This window comes from Triplophysa rosa, linkage group LG15, assembly GCF_024868665.1.
Source record: "Triplophysa rosa linkage group LG15, Trosa_1v2, whole genome shotgun sequence".
NCBI classification, from domain to species: domain Eukaryota; kingdom Metazoa; phylum Chordata; class Actinopteri; order Cypriniformes; family Nemacheilidae; genus Triplophysa; species Triplophysa rosa.
The window spans coordinates 20,518,288-20,538,836 of NC_079904.1; the positions used below are offsets into that span (position 1 = coordinate 20,518,288).

At 38.2% G+C, this 20,549-nt stretch overlaps 1 protein-coding gene across 1 annotated transcript in view; it reads right to left on the reverse strand.

Annotated features, from left to right (window-relative positions):
• The window catches only part of lama4 (laminin, alpha 4), an 86,410-nt gene that overhangs the window by 8,963 nt on the left and 56,898 nt on the right, over window positions 1-20,549 (reverse strand). Inside the window, exons 22-28 of the mRNA XM_057352538.1 lie at window positions 6,628-6,773; window positions 6,187-6,349; window positions 5,883-6,016; window positions 5,295-5,466; window positions 5,063-5,194; window positions 2,588-2,730; window positions 2,315-2,444 (exon numbers count right to left, since the gene is read on the reverse strand). Of these exons, the coding sequence (XP_057208521.1) occupies window positions 2,315-2,444; window positions 2,588-2,730; window positions 5,063-5,194; window positions 5,295-5,466; window positions 5,883-6,016; window positions 6,187-6,349; window positions 6,628-6,773 (1,020 nt within the window). The remainder of the gene's footprint in view (window positions 1-2,314; window positions 2,445-2,587; window positions 2,731-5,062; window positions 5,195-5,294; window positions 5,467-5,882; window positions 6,017-6,186; window positions 6,350-6,627; window positions 6,774-20,549) is intronic.

Here is a 20,549-nt window from a genome sequence, read left to right on the forward strand (position 1 = left end):
GTGGCCATTTTTATATATAAAAGATATTTCAAAAATGGACTTTTCTGTATAAACCAAATTTTGTTAAAGAGTACATTCCTCGAGATCATAAAAAATACATTTCATGAAGTGTTTAATTTTGCCGTGTTTGAATGTAAGCAATCTGCCAAGTTGTAAATCCGAAGGTGAACGAATAACAAAGTTATTAGCTTATAAAAAAGGTAATCGACTCTGAATCACGCGAACAAGCCATGACCTGTCCGAATCTTTAACCACAATGTATCTACGTCACTAGAAATAATCCCCGCCTAGGACTGACTGCGAAAACTTAACTCTCTCCTCCCCAAACACTGTACTAGCTCGTTCGTGACGTGTGCATCATGTCTAAGCGAAGCTGTGTTCTATGTAGTGAAACTAAGTCAGTCTTATTTTCACTACCAAAGGAAGAACTTCTGAGGAAAAAATGGTTACTATTTATTTTTCAAACGACACCAAAGGAGTATAAACCGAACGTTTTACTTTGCGCGCGTCATTTTACCGAAGATTGCTTCATCAATCTTGGCGCCTTTACTGCAGGATACATTAAACGTCTTTCCTTAAAAGATGTTGCAATACCAACTTTATTTGGACCTGTAAGCTCCACCGAATCACAACCTGTAAGTGTGACTCTTTATTTTTGTCTTTACTTAAAATTAAATTTGTGTGACGTTATCTCATGTCTGTGTTTAGCTAACGTTACCGTTATTTTTGGGGTTGTTACTGTTTGTTTACCTAACGTTAGCTATAAACTCGTTGCGCTAATGTAAGTGTTCAACCATATTACCTCGCAAAGTCTTTATTTCAAGAACTGCGTGGTGTACTATAGTTATAATAACATCTGAAGATACAAACACCGTACACTGTATGCCGTGATAACTAACTGTTACAAGAGAAGTGTCTAAAACAGTCCTTTTTCTTACTGGCATCTGTATAAGGATTAAAGAATGATTCGTCAGACTCGGGCTCGAACTGGTAAGGTAAAATCGACGCCATCTCTCTCTATACACTGTTAATATCCAACCACCTGCAAACCGTAATACAGCAGTAATGATAGGCGGTCCATTTGCGACACATGCTGAACGCGTTTGACCAATCACAGCAGACTAGACCATTTGACCAATCACAGCAGACTAGACCATCTGACCAATCACAGCAGACTACACTATCTGACCAATCAGATCAGACTACGCTGGCGGAAAGGCGGAGATTACACAGATGAATCGCGGAACGAATCATTTGAGAGTCAGTCAAGAAGTGGCACTCACTTAATCCTTGGTGTTTCGAGTCAGATCCGTGGGCGTGGCTTGTTGGTTTTGACTAAATCTTTGGTGTTTCAAGTCTTACGAAACCTTTACCCTAACCCACACCCTAACCCTAACCTTACTCTAACCATCTAAACTACCTATGATTGTTAAAATTGACGAAAAAACACGTTTGGGTGATCACGTCTGACTCGAAACACCAAGGATTTAGTGAGTGCCGTCAAGAAGTAAGGTAATAAAAACTGCTTATTATTACGAAATAATAGTATTTTTACATCATGTATGTACATAAACTTGTTGTCGGACACTCCATAAACCAAAATAAGCCCTTAAAAATATTGAGGAATGTACTCTTTAAGCTTGGACTTCGTTCAGAAGATAACATTCAGAAGTATTTCCTACAGTTTATACAATTAATATAGGTAATACTACAAACTACAAAAATGCAATATATTGCATTACACTTATTCAGTTTATTATAGTAAATACAAATGTATAGGCTACTACAGTATTTTTCATGTGGGTTGCTTTATGCCATTTGTATGATTGGTCTTGTGTTTTTCGTATAGCCAGAATAGCCTAAATTTAGTTTAACGTTAAAATAAATTTTAAAATAAATTAAACATAAAATATGAGTACGCTACCATGAGTTTTGTGAAAAACAATGATAGCAAAATAGTGTTCTTGCAACACAAACTGTGAAAGCAAAAAATGAATGACAGACATAAAGCACCTCCAAGCATGTTTGGGTAAAGAAAGAATATAATCGCAGGCCACACCCTAATTTGTGTCTGTAATTTACAGAGATTAAGAATGTTACAAGTTTGTTATCTGTATCAGCAGTTTTAACAAGATCATTTCATTCAATCTGATCCATAGAAGGGAAATTTATGTGTCTCTTCTTTTCATGTGTCACTGACAAATGCTTTACATCCTAAACAAAAAGTAAAATTTAAACAATTTTAATTAGGTGCCTTTTTGGCCCTGTCCTTTAATCCAAGTAGCAATAACATAACAGCAGATATGCTACATACAAATGATTCTTCTGGGCATCCACTGCTGATGCCGATGGTTCCCGGCTCCTCAAGGAGGTTGAAGTCCTTTTTCTGAAACTGGAAGCCCTTCACACATCCCTTCAACCCCGTCAGGGATGACAGCTCTGGCCTGTGGAGTGTTTACATACTGTAGATATGCATTGCATACTGTAGTACAAGCAAAGCATTGCTATGGGATCAGCCTTCCTAACTAATCTGTGCACAACCTTCAAGAAGTTCCTAAAACAAAGGTTGCATCTTGAGAATTCTCACCTAGAAAGCAGAATGCTTGAAGGAGCTCCTCCGATATAGATATCAGAGAATGGTAAAGTTTTTTTCTCATTTTCCACGGACTTCACATTGCTTTTGTCCACTAGTAGAAAGATCTTCTTAGAATGATGATAAATTACAGACACCTGAAAAAGAAATGCCAAGGTGTTAAAAAGTGCAATGCGTATTAATTGGATTATTTGCATTACTTCATAAACACAACATTGCAAAGGCACATTTAAAACTAGAGTTGAGGAATGTCTAAGAAGTATGAAGGTATTTCAGTAGCAAAACTTGAGAGCATGTAGATTTTAATTTGTGAACTTGTAAAGTAAGTATTTGTACCTGTACACTAAAATGTACACTCACAGCCCCAATGTGAAAACTTGTCAAATACAAAACTGAAGTGAAGATTTGCACTCGTTGACAAAACTCACAAATCTGTCTTCTGAATTTGAAGTTGCAGAAAAACAGTCACGAATGTGTAAACTGGCATTTACAAAATACATTGGCAGATACGTACAAATGCATAGCACATATTTACATGTTTTCCCAGATTCAGATTTGAATTGCAACCACAAACAGGCATCTACAACCTCTCAAACCTGTCACTGCAGTTTCAAATCTCCCCGCCTTGACTTTTGCTACTACTTTCGCGATAAACCCGTTGCAAAACTAACTTGTGCACTTGAAAGCTAAGAGGCGAGAGAAAGAACGGCATTTGATGACGTCACGTGGCTGAGCCACACCGCCCCCTAATGGTGGGAAAAAACACAATGAAAGGATCTAGCAAATAATAGTTTAAATAATGTTTAAATAAAACAGTTTTCAACTAAAGCGAAACCATCACACTTATGTATACTATCATGTATAACTATTCCATGACTTATACTATCTTGTATAGATATCATTTCGTAATGTATTTTAACGATATCATTCTGTATATTGATAATCGGTTGTGTACTATGGTTTGTTTAAAAATATAATGACAGGCTGACTACATTTTCCATTATGTATACTATAATGTTCATTGATATACTATATAAAAATGTACATTTACACAGTTAAACATTATGATTCTATAGCCTAACCCTTGAGAATTATTATTGCTTTAGTTATAATGTTACCTATTATATTAATATTTAAAAAACACTTTCCTGGTAGTATAATATAAATGTAAATTAAATTCAGTGAGCAATGTATTATTGACCATTATTGCACTTTTAAGCTATTTCTACTTTTTTATATATTTTTGTTATTTTCAATATGTAAAGACATTGAAAATGAACAGAAATTGTATGCAGGACTGTGCAATGCCACCATATATACAGTATTGGGGTCGTGGGTTTACCTGGAAGTTTTTTTTCTCATGGAAGGTTTGGATTTTTAACAGATGAGCTTAAACATATTTAATCAATATTTGGTGTACAATTATTTTCTCATGTGATAATTACTAGCCGCAGGATAATGCATCCAGTCGGTTGTTATTGCCGAATAAACCCCTTCAGTGTTCTACAAGAACTGATTCTGATCATTCTGATATAGGAGCCTTACACAATGACAGGCTAACTGTACATTTTCTGTTTTTAATTTTGATTATTATTGTCAGCGAACTTGCTTCAGCTAAGTTAGGTTGTTAATTATGTTGCTAATTTATACACCACCCTTATCAGATTCAAGATCTTTATTGTCATACAGTATGTACCTGTAAAATATATATATTTTGCAGGTGGGGTAGAAAAGCAATAAATATATAATAAAGGACAAACATAGAACAAAGATATACTGCAGTAAATAAAAATAAAAGAGAATAAAATATAAAAGTTAATTTATAGTAAAAAAGTGGCCGTAAGTAGTATTTTTGTTAAGGAAAATGTATTTATTGATTTAGATTTAATCTTAAATTAAATACTGTATTAGTGATTTAAAAAACTCCTTTCATTGTGATTTTTCCCGCCATTAGGGGGCGGTGTGGCTCAGTCGCGTGACGCCATCAAATGCCGTTCTTTCTCTCGCCTCTGAGCTTTCAAGTGCACAAGTTAGTTTTGCAACGGGTTTATGCGAAAGTAGTAGCAAAAGTCAAGGCGGGAAGATTTGAAACTGCAGTGACAGGTTTGAGAGGTTGTGGATGCCTGTTTGTGGTTGCAATTCAAATCTGAATCTGGGAAAACGTGTAAATATGTGCTATGCATTTGTATCTGCCAATGTATTTTGTAAATGCCAGTTTACACATTTGTGACTGTTTTTCTACAACTTCAAATTCAGAAGACAGATTTGTGAGTTTTGTCCACGAGTGCAAATCTCAACATTCAACTTCAGTTTTGTATTTGACAAGTTTTCACTTTGGGGCTGTGAGTGTACATTTTAGTGTACAGGTACAAATACTTACTTTACAAGTTCACAAATTAAAATCTACATGCTCTCAAGTTTTGCTACTGAAATACCTTCATAAAGAAGTGGTCTAAAGGTAAATGTTACCTCGTGATATCTGGCATTGTTGATCTGAAGTTTGCCTAAATTATCTTCCATGATGACAGGGCCATTGGTAAAGCCAAAGTCGTACATCAGACGGAGAAATCCATTTTTCAACTCCAACACAAAGAAATTAGCCTGAGAAAGTCCATCACAAATTCAGCCCTTTAGTAGATACACACTTGCAATGTTTAGTATTTAGAATAATTTAAGAACAAGATTTTAAACACATACTTACCCCATTGACCATAAGGAAGAGAATGCCATTGTTGGCTACAGTTCGCACTTCTATATTAAATCGAGTGACAATGCCAATTTTGCCTCTTCTCTCGATGTTGTTGACTAAAGCGAAACCAGTGCCATCAAACAAATAACTTGCCACACGACTCTGAGAGAAAGCCAACCTGTGCCTAAAAAAGATATTTTAATGTGTTAACAGATCATAAAACAGTGCCAACAGTTAAGTGCCATCTTTCACCTCACTGAAGCACGAAGGACAACAGCATTTTCTGGCCTGTAATCTTCTAAATCCTAAAACGTTTACTTTTGTCAAAAATTGTGTTGCCCATTATAAAGAAATTTTACTCAAATCGCAGTTTTTCAACTGCATTCAACAAACAAATCTTTTCAACTCTGTTATTGTAAGAAAGGAAAATGATCAAACATAGGCTATACTTCTGGGAAATTTAAGATTAGCATTTTCTAAAAGTTAAGGACTCTATTCTCCTGACCATTTATTAATATTCATATTTACCATTTCAAACCCTACGCCATTCTGTGTAGACAACTTTTAAGCTTAACATGGAAGCAATAAACATTTCTTTACCTGGGACAAGGCACAGATGCCACAACATTCATTTTGTGAAGTTCCTTAAAGTTGTACAAGCTGATGACATCACTGTTCAACGTTTCTAATTCTATGCAGCCAACAAAAGGAGCCAAGCTCAAAGCCGGAGGAAGCTGAAAGTATGTGAAGTTTTGTTATTTCCAAATAACTAAAACTGTAAAATAAATACACTTATCTGTACAGTATTATGGATGGACAAAGTCAGCACACTGTTCAGCTTTGCTACAAAAACATGCCTGGACATGGAGGAATATACAGAATACATAATAAAGGAGAAAAGCACCTGAACATAAGGGGGCACTCCTCCCACGACAAAGACAGTGTCTTTGGGGTCAAGGTCAAACAGGGAGTCTGTCCCATCTGCCGTTCCTTTCTGGATAAACTTCTGCTCTGCTGTGGTATCTTGACTTGGAACCGTAAGGAACACTTTGCCATGGCGGCCCAACCTAGCAGAACCATCAAAAGGGTTTCAATCCAAAGTGCACAGCAAAATGCAATTTTAACGCATTAAAATATGTTTTTGTTTTAGGTATATAGTATGTCACATTGTGTTGTCCTGTAGTTCCGCTGGTGTGGCAATGTGTGTTTGTATAGCTTAAATACACTGTATGCTTTGGATAAAAACATCTACAAAATGCATGAACTTACATTTTAAAATGAATGGTTTATGAATAACACAGCATATCAGACAATTAACATACAATAATTGTGTCTGCAGTTTTACCTCTCCACTTTAACATGGTTGAAGACAGGAGGCCAGGAGCTGACTGGCTTTGAGCTGAGTGGAATCTCTACATCATCTCCTCCAAGCTTGTACATGTACACTAGATTATCATTCTTTATGGCTAGTCCCATGTAGTCCTTTTGTCCCTACACAGAAACACACACACACAAATGAAGATAAGCTTTCGCACAGAACCATGGAGAACGTGCCCGTAGATAGCAACAAAAGACGCCCTCGGCTGCTATTTGTTTTTTTACAAAAAAAAGCACACTTGTCAAAAAAGACGCCAAGTGTGAACAGGCCGTAATTCTGACATTTTGGCAGTTTCTGCGTAGCTGTTTACTAGCTATAGCTAACAACTGCTTCAATGGAGTGTTTTCTGAACATGTTCATGACATGATTGTACCATGGTTTAAATAATTTAATAAAAAAAATCTGTAGGCAAAGGTTGAGGAATTCAATTGCCATAGTTCAGGAGATAACAGACATCATCAGCATTATCGTCTTTATAAAGTTAATGTAATGTTTAAAATTGAACAGTCCCTTGTTCTTGAAGGGTTCTTTCAATAAGTTTTCTGTTTACAACTATTCCTCCTCCAGCTGTTGAATGCCTGTGTCTGAAGTTTTAGCTGGCAAGTCTTCACTGTGTCTATTGTGTTTATTGCTATATTACTTATTCTCTCTCTCTCTCTCTCTCTCTCTCTCTCTCTCTCGGGCTCTTATTTCCTGTGTCCTAAAGTCTGACCAGTCATACTCTGAATATTTGTTTTTGTTCATGTTAAGACAGTCAAGCTCTGTTCTCTTTCTGTATTCTGGCATAAATGCCTAAAATTTTGCTGTGACAAATGTGGATATCTTACACTGTGTCTACACCGGCCACGATGCGACGAGACAAAAGACAATAAAAAGCATTAGAACCAATTATAATTTAAAATTTTGTCCACACTGGATGCAGCGCGACGCGACAATCCCATTAGAATAAGCCGTGTCGTGTCGCACCAGTCGCGTCCACTGTAGATACAATAATATGATATATATAGATACATATATATATAATAAAAGTACAGTGCTGACTGCAGTTGTCAAGGTCAATCATTTAACCCTGTTACCAACGTTATCCTAGGAAATGATTAAATAATAATAATGATTTTATTAAATGACATTAAATAATAATAGTTTTTGACTTTATGGAACATTAGTATGAATAACTTTAGGCAAAATTTGGCACCAAACTAGCTAGTTTGTAATCTATGGAGCCAGAAATCTGACAAAACAATCTGATTTTGAATTTTGTAAATCTGAATTTTAGATAAGTGTAATTGCACAAAATTGAATATTTCCTGACATTCAATATAGTTCTGAATTTGAATTTTGTAAATCTGAATTTTAGATAAGTGTAATTGCACAAAGTTGAATATTTCCTGCCATTCAATATAGTTCTGAATTTGATTTTTAATATGAATATTTAATATTAAATTTCTTAAATTTTATATAGAAAAATTCAAAACGCAGAAATTCAGATTTAAATTCAGATTCAGAAATGGTTCAGTGGGTAAGGTTAGCTTCCGGGTTCGACAGGGAGGAGTGGAAGATCTGGAAAAAGTCAAATGGAGCGCTTTGGCCACAATGTTATTTGTTCTTATTATCCAATTAAACGAACTTCTTACATTGCAATAAAAAGGATTTACATTTTTCAAATTGCGACCACGCCCACAAGACTACACGGGTTGATCGCAATCTTAGGCAGCTGCATGGGATGTGTGCGCTCACTGCCTGCGTTTTTGCCTGGTGCATCCCCTGTTTGCGCTCACTCCCAGCGTTTGCTGTTGGTGCTTTTACCCACAGTGTGCAGTGCACGCTCACTGCCTGCAGCTGCCGGCCCCACTATGCGCGCTGGGTTCCAGCGTTGTGTGTGCATATACATTTAATATATTAGACATGTATACAATTTTTATAAAGAACGTTTGTGGGTCCTGCAAAGTCAATGACATACAGTACGTGGCACGCTGCAATAAAAGTTATGTGTAACATTTAATGCTACAATAGAGAGAAAGTGAATAATCTATTTAACTTAAGCTGCATTTAGACTGAAATAAAAACTTTAATAAAAAATAGTGTGTAATAGTACTCTTGTCTATTCTTTTGTGTATTCTTTGGTTAAAGGATTTTTTTTGTCAGTGCAGCCAGCATGCCAGTCGTAAACATTAATCATGTTTAATCAAATCTTATTTTCACTATATTATGAATGTAATTTGATCATAACGGCTGACAATACCCCAGTTGTGCTCAGTAGTTGTTCATATTGGGCAGATATGTATTCACAGCTAAAACTGAACACAGACAAACAATGACATAGAGAAATGAGGAGAAAAATATAAAAGCTATTGTTGGGTTATTTCTATGTAGATTTTTTAAATGACAAAGACTGCAGTTTTAAAGTACTTTTATTAATTTATTTATATGAAGTAAGTAGCAATGAGGTACAATTAAAACAAAAAGATTTTCCTTTAGCAAACGAACACACCTCCATCTTAAGCTAAATATATCCTACTTTGTCAACGCAAAATAAAAAAGCTATCCGTTTATGCGTTTTAGTGAATACAGTCTAAATGAAATAAAAACACATTTTCTATCTACTATACAGTAGCCTGCAAAATGAACGCAGCAAAATGCACCTGGATATTAAGATATGGCATTTCCAGTCATATATTACTCAACATATTATTTATAGTGAACTATATCCACAACAAACTTACATTATATCCTGAGTTCCTTTATCGAAAATATGCAGGTAAGTTATTTTTTACGTGTCAAATAATTGAGGAATAAATGCTCTCTTGTTATCATTATCAAAATGTTTACAGTTTTTCTCAATTGCTAACACACAATTCATGAAACAACTCACCATTTTCTGACAACTATAAACACATTCTCAGAACAATACACAAACTTGTACAAACCCCACACACAAACAGTCTCAATTTGCAAAGGTTTAACCATGTTCTCATTCAGAAAACACAAACACACAATATAATGAACTGAAGTGTCAAGATGTAAACTCAAATAGCACACATTTGTCCATCAGTAAACATTCAGTTGCAAAACTGATGACACACCAATCAGAATCTCAGGATAATATCAATAGGAGCACAGGTAATTGTGCATCCTAGAATCATCTAGTGGGCTTTATACTACTTACTGTAAACATACAGTATAATTACAGTACACACTTTATATGCGAGACATTTCTCTATTCTGTATCCAGTAAACTGTAGCACGTGTACACCCTTTTTACCTGTTCTGTATTTTTGCAGAAAATATGGAATACTTTTACAAAATTGGGCCAAAGGTGCAGAGGATGCCCTATTTTTTTCATTGCCTCCTATTGACAAATCGCTTCACTGTATTGTTTCCTTTATCGTCTCTGTAAGTCGCTTTGGATAAAAGCATCTGCTAAATGCCTGAATGTAAATGTTATTTGTGCAGTTGTGTACCGTATTGTGTTGCATGACCAGTTCATATTGTTCTTTGGTTTTTGAACTTCTCTTGTCTTGTAAGATCATCTTCATCTACTTTACAGTAGTGTAATGTTTTGTTTTTTGTTTTTTCCTAAAGCTCATTCTTGCACTTTGCTCTATGTGCACTCTTTTATGTTGTATATTCTAATAAACACTAAGCTGTCAAATTATTCTTGAATCCCAATAAGAGGTATTAGTAACAGTGTTTTGAATTGATCTCACCAGTGTCTAAGACTATGTTGCAGTGTGGGTGATTTTGAGGGCTTGTAAGTCATGTCTGCGGGAAAAGTTTGGTTTTTCAACAAGTTTGAATGGTTTTGAGAAGAGAGCTTCAATTTGACCTGACAATAGGATGTTTGGAGAATTGGGTGAGATGTTACGGATTTGTGTTTACTGTTTTGAGAATACGAGGCATAATTTCAAGAAATGTGTTTAAGCAATCGAGAAAAACTGTAATCTGCATGAAACAGAAAGTGCATAACCATACAAAAACACGAACATCATGGTTGCTTTACTGACAAAACGGGAATATAACATAGATCGATAGATTTGTTGGTTCAGCAGAACGTCCAGTCGTTGAATGTGTGGTGTCTCTCTATTGTAGCATTAAACATTATACATAACTTTTATTGCAGCGTGCCACGTAGGCCCTATGTCATTGACTTTGCAGGACCCACAAATGTTCTTTATAAAAATTGCACGCATAGTGGGGCAGCTACAGGCAGCGAGCGTGCACTAGCACACAGTGGGTAAAAGCACCAACAGCAAATGCTGGGAGTGAGCGCAAACAGTGGAGGCAGCAGGCAAAAACTATGGTGGCCGGGAAGTGCAAAACAAAACAACAAATCACAAAACTAAAAACAAATCTAAAAGCAAAATAAAAAATCCAAAATCAAAATGACAAATCTGAAAACGCAATATCAAATCTAAAAACAAAATAGCAAATCTTAAAACACAACAACAATTCGAGAAACAAAATAAGTCAGAAACCACATCGACAAGTCAGAAAGCAAAACGACAAGTCAGAAAACACAATGACAAATCAGTCAAACCGGAAAAGGTAGGTATTTTGTTGAAATGGGATAGCTACTGCTGAAACTCCTGTCAATCAAGATATCCAGGACGCTCGATGTACGATAATTCTGACATTTTGTTGTTACTGTATGCTAAAAATCCTTTGGATGTCAATAATCTGTTAATGCTGACATAAATATTACTCTGTGGTAAAAATAACTACATCTTACAAGTGTAAATTCAGGCATAGGACAATCAAAGGTTACACTCGACTTAAAGCAGCAGCACAACCAAAACAAGATGTCACTTCCGACAGACAATCTTAAAGACACACCATTCAGGTCCAGCTCACGAGAAAGAAAGCTAACAGAGAAAGGCCAAGAGATGCATGACCAAGACACCAGAAAACGTGAGAAAGCATTTAACAAGACTTTTGACTCTTGGAAGCTGGTGGCAAGGGAGACTAGGACAAAATTAAAAACCCTCTGTTCATCAGAAGACCTTAATGAATTGCAGCAAGACATTCAAGCAAAGCATGATGACGTAGGCCAGCAGTATGAACCTATCCTACGTAACAGTAACACCACACCAGAGATTGTAAAGAAAATGGATGCTTGTGTTACGCTAACAAAAGAAATTTGTGACCTCATAAGTAACCGTCTAGAGACTATTAATCAAGATTATAATGACCAACTTGAGAAGGAAAGGGTAAGAGAAACATTAAACAAAGATGAATATGGGTCTGTCTTTGGCCACACCAAAACTGAAACGGTAAGCTCAGCAAAGTCACCGGAGAGATTGAGCAACCACTCCAGCTCAGTCAGTACCCACAGCAGCAGAGTAGATGCACAAGCAGAGCTTGCAGCTAAACTGGAACAACCAAAAGCCATGAAGGAAATCCAAGCACAGCAAGCACATCTTCACAAGTTAGAGGGTGAATGGAAACTTAAAGGCAAAAATGTTGTCAGAAATTAAACAAAAAGAGGTGGAAATGCAACAACGGTTGGAACAAGAGAGAGCAAAATTGCAGCAGTTACAAGCCGCAAAGACATTGCTATAGCAGCAGCTCGTGTGAGAGCATATGACGATTTTGAAGGTTTTGTTTGAACCGTGATGAGGAGATTAATGACAAACCTAACTCTGCTTGCTACAGAATGGAAACTGAACCTCGATTAAATCCTGATGCTGCATCATTCCAACCTCACCAAGCTGCTCCTGAAGTGACAATGACCCAGGAGTCTGTCAGTCTAGCCCAAGCAATCGCCAGCTCATTAAGCATGAACCGCTTTTCAGTCCCTGAACCAACCACGTTCAGTGGTGACCCTTCACAGTTTACAGATTGGAAGATGTCATTCATAGCTCTTATTGACAGAAAACCCCTCAAAAATGATCTTGCTGGAGAGGCGCGCAAGGCTGTAGAAGGTTTCTTTTATTGAGATTCAGAGAACGCATACAATGGAGCATGGAAAGTCTTACAGGACAGATATGGGAACCCGTTCATCATACAAAGGGCTTTCAGAGTTAAGCTCATGAGATGGCCAAAGATCAACGCAAACAACCCATTAGCACTACAAGAGTATGCTGACTTTATCCAAGGCTGCAATGAGGCGATCCCACACGTCAAAGGACTAGCTATCCTTAACGATTGTGAAGAAAACCACAAGTTGCTCAAAAAACTACCAGAATGGATTGTGCACAAGTGGAGTCGAATTATTGTAGAGGAACTTGACACATCTGGAAGCTATCCATATTTTGCATGCTTCACAAAGTTCCTAAATAAAGAGGCAAGGATAGCTTGTAACCCTATTGCTTCTCCATTGTTGATAAATTACAAGGCCACAGATGAAAGATCCCCAAAGAGAGCCAAAGCTCTCAACACAAACACGCAAACAAAGAGTTTCAATCACCTTGCTCCGTCTGTAAAAGTGAAGCCCTTAACATCACCAAGTGTCCTACCTTCGTAGCGAAGAGTGGTGAAGATAAAAAGGCATTCATCCATGAAAATCGGCTCTGCTTTGGGTGCCTAAGGAAGGGTCACATGACCAAAGATTGTAAGAGGCGACACACATGCAACACATGCAGCCGTCGTCACCCAACCTGCTTGCACGAAGACAGGAAGCAAAGACCTGTGGAAGCAACAACAAATAGCTCCACTTCCACAGAAAACCATGCAAGCTTGGAAACGCACAAAGTCGTATCCCATACATCATGGGATACGATGTATGGGATACGACCCATACATCGTGCTTCTGCTACCTCAAGCATCGTCCCAGTCCTCGTGTCTTAAATACAAGAGCCACACAGAGAAGTACTTATATATGCAATACTGGACACACAGAGTGACTCAACGTTCATCTTAGAAGATGTACTTGACAAACTGAATGTTGATGCCCAACCAGTAAAACTGAAACTGAGTACTATGACGGCTATTGACACAATCATATCTAGCAAGAACGTCCATGGTCTACAAGTTCGAGGTCTGCACTCTAAGAACTACATCCAAGTACAGCAGGCCTACAGCCGTGACTTTATCCCTGTGGACAAGTCTTATGTCCCAACAAAGGAAACAGCATTACTGTGGCCTCATCTCAGACATTTGGCAGATAAGCTACCACCCCTTCAAGACTGTGATGTAGGGCTCCTAATTGGATATGACTGTCCATCAGCACTAGCTCCTCTTGAGGTTATCATCGGTGACAAAAATCTACCGTTTGCACAGAGATCAGAACTAGGATGGAGTATCATAGGCTCATCAAACCCCCACCTAGACAGACAAGGAAGTCAAAGCTTTGTACATCGGTTCACAGTAAAGGAAATGCCAATTCCATTGGCGACAGATGTTCTAAAAGCCCTAGAATCAGACTTCACCGAGAGAACTTATGAAGATAAATATGTGTCCCAGAATGATGTTCATTTCATACAGTTCCTCAGTGACAACATCATGCAGAAGAAAGACGGACATTATGAGATGCCCCTCCCTTTCAAAGGCAACAGTCCACCCAACCTACCAAACAACAAGAGGCTAGCCACAGTTCGCCTGCAATGTCTTAAAAAGAAATTAAAGATTATGATTTTATTATGATCAATACAAAACATTGATGGAAGAAACAATTAACAAGGGTGATGCAGAGCCTGCCCCTACAACATCTGAGGGAGAGATGGAGTGATACCTTCCGCATCACGGCATCTATCACCCCAGAAAACCAAGCAAGCTGAGAGTTGTGTTCGACTGTTCGGCCAAATTCCATGGTGTTTCTCTAAATGACACTCTACTAACTGGGCCTTGTCATGGTTCTGCTTCTTTTAGTCTTGGATTTCCTGGTCCTGAGGCAGAGCCATGACAAGGTATTTGGTTATGTGTGGAGAGAAACATATTATTGTCTTGTTGACAATAATATACGTTCTCTCCAGTGTCTCGTCATTGGCCCCGCCCCTCTCATTTCTTGTATTGCTTTCCTCTTGTGTCTTATGATCCACACCTGCCCTCGCTCGTTATCCTTTGTTTGTCTCTCCTATAAATGCCCTCATGTTTCTTTGTCCTGTGCTCGTGTACTGTGTGTTCTTATACCGTGTTCGTGCTCCCGTGTTCGTGCTCCCGTGTTCTTGTCCGAGATCCTGTTCCTTGCCTTATTCCTCATCTGTGAGTTTTGTGCCCTGCCTTATTTTCCCCTCCGTGTTTTTTACGACGTTGTGTCGAGTTTATTTTGTTAGTCTTTTGCCCCCACGTGGGAAGTGTTTTGTTTTGTATTCCTCCTTTTTGTTCCTTAGTTTTTAGTTCGTGTTTTGTTATAGTTTTTCCCCATTGTGGGTGTTTTTTGTTTGTGTTTAATAAAATCCTTGTTAACCCCTTCACCACCGCCTTCCTGCTATTGGGTTCTTTCACGCCAGTCGTGACAGGGCCTGATTTTATCAATCTTCTGGTAGGAGTTCTTTGCCGCTTCAGGAAGGAGGCCGTAGCGATCATCTGTGATATTGAAAGAATGTTTTATCAGTTCTCCGTCACTCCTGAATCCCGGAATTATCTGACATTCCTCTGGTGGAAAAGTGGAGATTTGGAGAAGGAACCACAGGAATACAGGATGGCGGTTCATCTCTTCGGAGCCGCCTCGTCTCCAGGACGTGCCAATTTTGGCTTGAAACATCTGGCACGGCAACACAAAGCTACCTATCCACTGGCATCAACATTTGTGGAGAAAAGCTTTTATGTTCATGACGGGTTACTCAGCGTCCCGTCAGTTGAGGAAGCCAAGAAACTGATCACTGAGTCACAGGAGTTGTGCAAAAAAGGAGGCCTATGCCTTCATAAATTCAACTCAAATAAGGAAGCAGCCCTCGCCTGCTTAGATCCCTCAGAAAGAACAGCAACCATCGAACCTCTAGGACTAGATCCAACCCTATCAGAGCGTGCACTCGGCATTGAATGGTCGATTAAAACCGACACTTTCAGCTTTAACATCAGTTTGAAAGATCAGCCTTCAACCCGGCATGGTTGTCTGTCTGTCATTGCCTCTCTTTATGACCCACTTGGATTCATCGCTCCATTCAGCCTAACTGGAAAGCGTATACTTCAAGAGCTGTGTCACAGAGGCATCGGATGGGATGATCAACTCCCAGAAGATATGAGACCACGGTGGGATGAGTGGATAAATGGTCTTCACAAGTTGAAAGAGGTTTCAATTCCGAGATGTTACCACCCCTATGACTTCCATAACATTGTCAGAGTAGAGTTGCACCATTTTTTGGATGCCAGCTGCGTGGTATATGGTGCATGTTCTTACCTCAGGTACAAAAATGACAAAGATGAAGTCCATTGCAGTCTTGTGTTGGCGAAAGCAAGGGTTGCACCCTCAAAGGTCACAAGTATCCCAAGACTAGAACTCGCAGCAGCAGTGGTTTCCACAAAAGTCAGTGTCATGTTAAAAGGTGAACTTGACATAAAGATTGATGAAGAGGTTTTCTGGACAGATTCACAAGTTGTGCTTGGGTACATTAATAATGATGCCCGTAGGTTCCACATATTTGTTGCGAACCGTGTTCAGTTAATAAGAGATAACAGTGATCCCAGTCAGTGGCACTATGTGGACACCGCAGAAAACCCAGCCGATCACGCATCCCGAGGGCTTCGTGCTTCAGACATTCATTCAACAAACTGGCTGCGAGGACCGAAGTTTCTCTGGGTGCGTGAATTACATCTAACACCCAGCACTCCATCAGAATTACTCGTTGGTGATCCTGAAGTCAAGACAATTCAGGTGCTTGCAACAGAAGTCAAAAACTACGATGACATCCTCAGGCGTCTGAGTCAGTTTTCCTCCTGGACAACAATTCTTAAGGTGGTTGCAAGAATCAAGAGGCTGGGGTCTAAATCGAAACAACACAGTGAGTATGTGACTGTTAAGGAGCGTGAGAAGGCTGCAGACGAAGTGATTAAGATCATACAGCAGCAAGCCTTCCCCCAGGAGATAAAGATGCTTCAGGGTAAAAAAGACCTTCCAAACTCAAGCTCTCTTTTCCGTCTCGACCCTATCTGGTCTGAAGGACTCCTCCTTGTTGGTGGGAGATTGAAACAGTCATCGCTCTGTCACAAAGTCAAGCACCCAGTTATTTTTCCAAATAACAGCCACATCACCAAGCTGATTGTGTCCCATTTCCACACAAAGACATGCCATCAGGGTCGAAGCCAGACTTTAATGGAGCTTCGGGCCAATGGATTCTGGGTAATTGATGGGAGCAAGCTTGTTGCTAAACTGATACACACTTGTGTGTTCTGCAGGCCGACAGAGAGGCAGCAAATGGCCGAACTTCCCAAAGAATGCGTCGAAGCCTCAGCACCTTTCACATACAGCGGCATGGACTGTTTCGGCCCTTTCATTGTAAAGAAAGCCCGCAAAGAATACAAAAGATACGGCTTGATTTTCACATGTCTGTACTCTAGAGCTGTTCATATCGAAATGCTCGAAGATTTATCAACAGACTCATTCATCAACTCATTGAGATGCTTCATCAGCCTGAGAGGAGCTGTTCAACAACTACATTGTGACCAAGGCTCTAATTTTGTTGGTGCCAGAAATGAGCTCAAGGAAGCACTTAAACAATGTGACACTAAGCTGCTGGAAATCTTCCTGACTGAGAAGCAGTGCGAATTTGTCTTTAATGCTCCCTCTGACAGTCACGCAGGTGGTTTCTGGGAATGATCAGAACTGTTAGAAATGTGCTGAATGCCACCTTTGCACAGTGCCCAGGTCGACTTGATGACGCCTCCCTCAGAACACTGCTATATGAGGCCATGGCTATTGTTAACAGCCGCCCGTTAACAGTGGATGGAATCAATGATCCTCGGGCACTGGAGCCTATAACACCAAATCATCTCATTATGATGAAATCTAAAGTTGCTCTTCCTCCCCCTGGAGTATTTGTTAAGGAAGACCTGTACACGACAAAGAGGTGGAGAAGAGTTCAGTACCTTATCGAACAGTTTTGGAGCCGCTGGAAAAAGGAGTATCTGCTGAACATATCCATGAGACAGAAATGGCACTTACCTCAGTGCAACCTCAAAGTGAATGACATTGTCATTATTAAAGACGACAACCTCCCAACAAATCAGTGGCAACTTGGACGAGTGATTGAGACTGTTCAAAGTAGCGATGGCTTAGTTCGTCGAGTTAAAGTGCAAGTTGGGGATAGGAAACCTCATAAAAAACAAGATCCTCCCTCCAAGCTCTCTGTTATTGAGAGACCAATCAAAAAATTGGTGCTCCTCCTTGAGAACTGATTAGAACAAAGCAATTAACAACACTGCTTTATTATGCATGATGCTATAAAGTTACACCTCTGATAGCTTAACTTGAGGCTAGTCATTTCTTAGAGTCAAGAAATCCTGTATAATTCATTTACTCTTTGTGTATTTGTTCATTCATTATACTAGGATTTGGTGGGAGTGTAAATGTCCGATAAATTGCATTAATACTCTCCTACACAGTATTATATTTATGTGTTAACAAGACATTGTAGTTCTACAATGCCACCTTGTGGTCTGTTCTGCTTTTATTTTGAAAAGCGCCGTTTTCTTCTTCTGATGTTTTTGTGACGCTAAACTTCCGGTTACTCTCTCTTCACAATGTGGTGCTCACGCATCGTCGGAGGAACGGTAAAACGTGTAAGCACATTAGTTATTTATCATGTTCATCCAGTTGAATCCTGTAAGGAAAAATGTTTACATTGTGATTTACTTTATTATTTTTGTATTGTTCGTACCTGTCATTTCTAAGAGCTCCGAACTGTGAGGGTGTGTCGAGCTAGAGAGCATGCTAGCTGATGGTGTAAGCTCTTTGATTAGCGCCCTTGGAGAGCGAAATGAGGTATAAAATGTGGAGAGTGTGTTACTATCAGCTACGATTTGTCTAAGGAAAGGAGAATGTCATTATTTCATTTGTTTATGAGTTAATTGAACATGTCATCAAGATAAAAGCTATATATATATATATATATATATATTCTTTCTGTGAACAATTATAATGTATTGTATTGCATTTAATATTTCATTGTTATTAGTTGGTTAAAACGATTTATATTGGGTGTAAACATGATTAATATGTGAGCATGATTTATGTGTGAATTATTTGCGAAATTACAAGAAGCATTTTGTATTTCTTCTGTTTTTATTCTGTAGTTCTGTAGTAAAACGTGTAAGCACATTAGTTATTTATCATGTTCATCCAGTTGAATCCTGTAAGGAAAAATGTTTACATTGTGATTTACTTTATTATTTTTGTATTGTTCGTACCTGTCATTTCTAAGAGCTCCGAACTGTGAGGGTGTGTCGAGCTAGAGAGCATGCTAGCTGATGGTGTAAGCTCTTTGATTAGCGCCCTTGGAGAGCGAAATGAGGTATAAAATGTGGAGAGTGTGTTACTATCAGCTACGATTTGTCTAAGGAAAGGAGAATGTCATTATTTCATTTGTTTATGAGTTAATTGAACATGTCATCAAGATAAAATATATATATATATATATATATATATATTCTTTCTGTGAACAATTATAATGTATTGTATTGCATTTAATATTTCATTGTTATTAGTTGGTTAAAACGATTTATATTGGGTGTAAACATGATTAATATGTGAGCATGATTTATGTGTGAATTATTTGCGAAATTACAAGAAGCATTTTGTATTTCTTCTGTTTTTATTCTGTAGTTTTCACAGTGTTCATGGTTCTTATGGTGCATAGTGCTCGTTGAGAGGAAGAAATAAACCGACACCCGTTTGAAACTCTCTGCGTCTTGATCAATAAATCCAAGGGGCCGCTACAATAAGAACAAATAACTGGCCATTGTGGCCAAAGCGCTCCATTTGACTTTTCCCAGATCTTCTACTCTTCCCTGTCGAACCCGGAAGCTAACCTTACCCACTGAACCATTTCTGAATTTGAATTTCTGCGTTTTTAATTTTTCTATATTAAATTTAAGAAATTTAATATTAAATATTCATATTAAAATATTAAAAATCAAATTCAGAACTATATTGCATGTCAGGAAATATTCAATTTTGTGCAATTACACTTATCTAATTCAGATTGTTTTAGCAAGATTACTATGGAGCCAGAAATCTGACAAAGTAATCTGCGTTCTTCTCAGTGTGTGTTCCCAAGACATGGCTTCGCTCCAGGGGTGATAGAGCATTCTCCTCATATGCTCCTAAGGCCTGGAACTCTCTCCCGGCTGACATCAGGAAGGCAAATTCATTAGCGACTTTTAAATCTCTTCTTAAAATGTTTTATTTTAGGATTGCTTTTACTTGATTGGATTATTTGTTTTTGTTGTGTTGTTTTACAAAGTGTTGTCATTGTGTTGTTTTACCTGATGTGATGTCTGCTGTGAAGCGCTTTGAGAAAGCAACTTTTAATAGGCTATATAAAATAAATGTATTATAATTATTATTAATTAAAGCCCCCCTAATCCGGAAAATTCACTTTAACATGTTATTATAACCTACATTTGAGTCGCCAGTGTGTGTGCAGAACCACCCTGTAATTATACAAATCCATCCATTCTGTTTTTCGTATCTCATATAAACCACAACAGCCACACTGAACAGGCTGTTGGCGATCTCCTAGAAAAGTGATGTCACTCTTGTTTTCGTTTTTATGGACATGAAACGTTTGTCCCGTGTATTGTCACATATAAAAACAAGGTGCATGTTGTAAAGACATCGCGTTTCACTCATAGAGAACATGTTTTAGGTTTTTATAGATATGATGTGTTTATCACGTTAACTGTCAGTTATAAGAGCAATGTGCCGGATTTAAAGACGTAGCGCGTTTGTGCATTCTCTCAGAAAACAGCGTGCACAGTTTTTAAACAAATAATGTGTTTGTCTCACATACTCT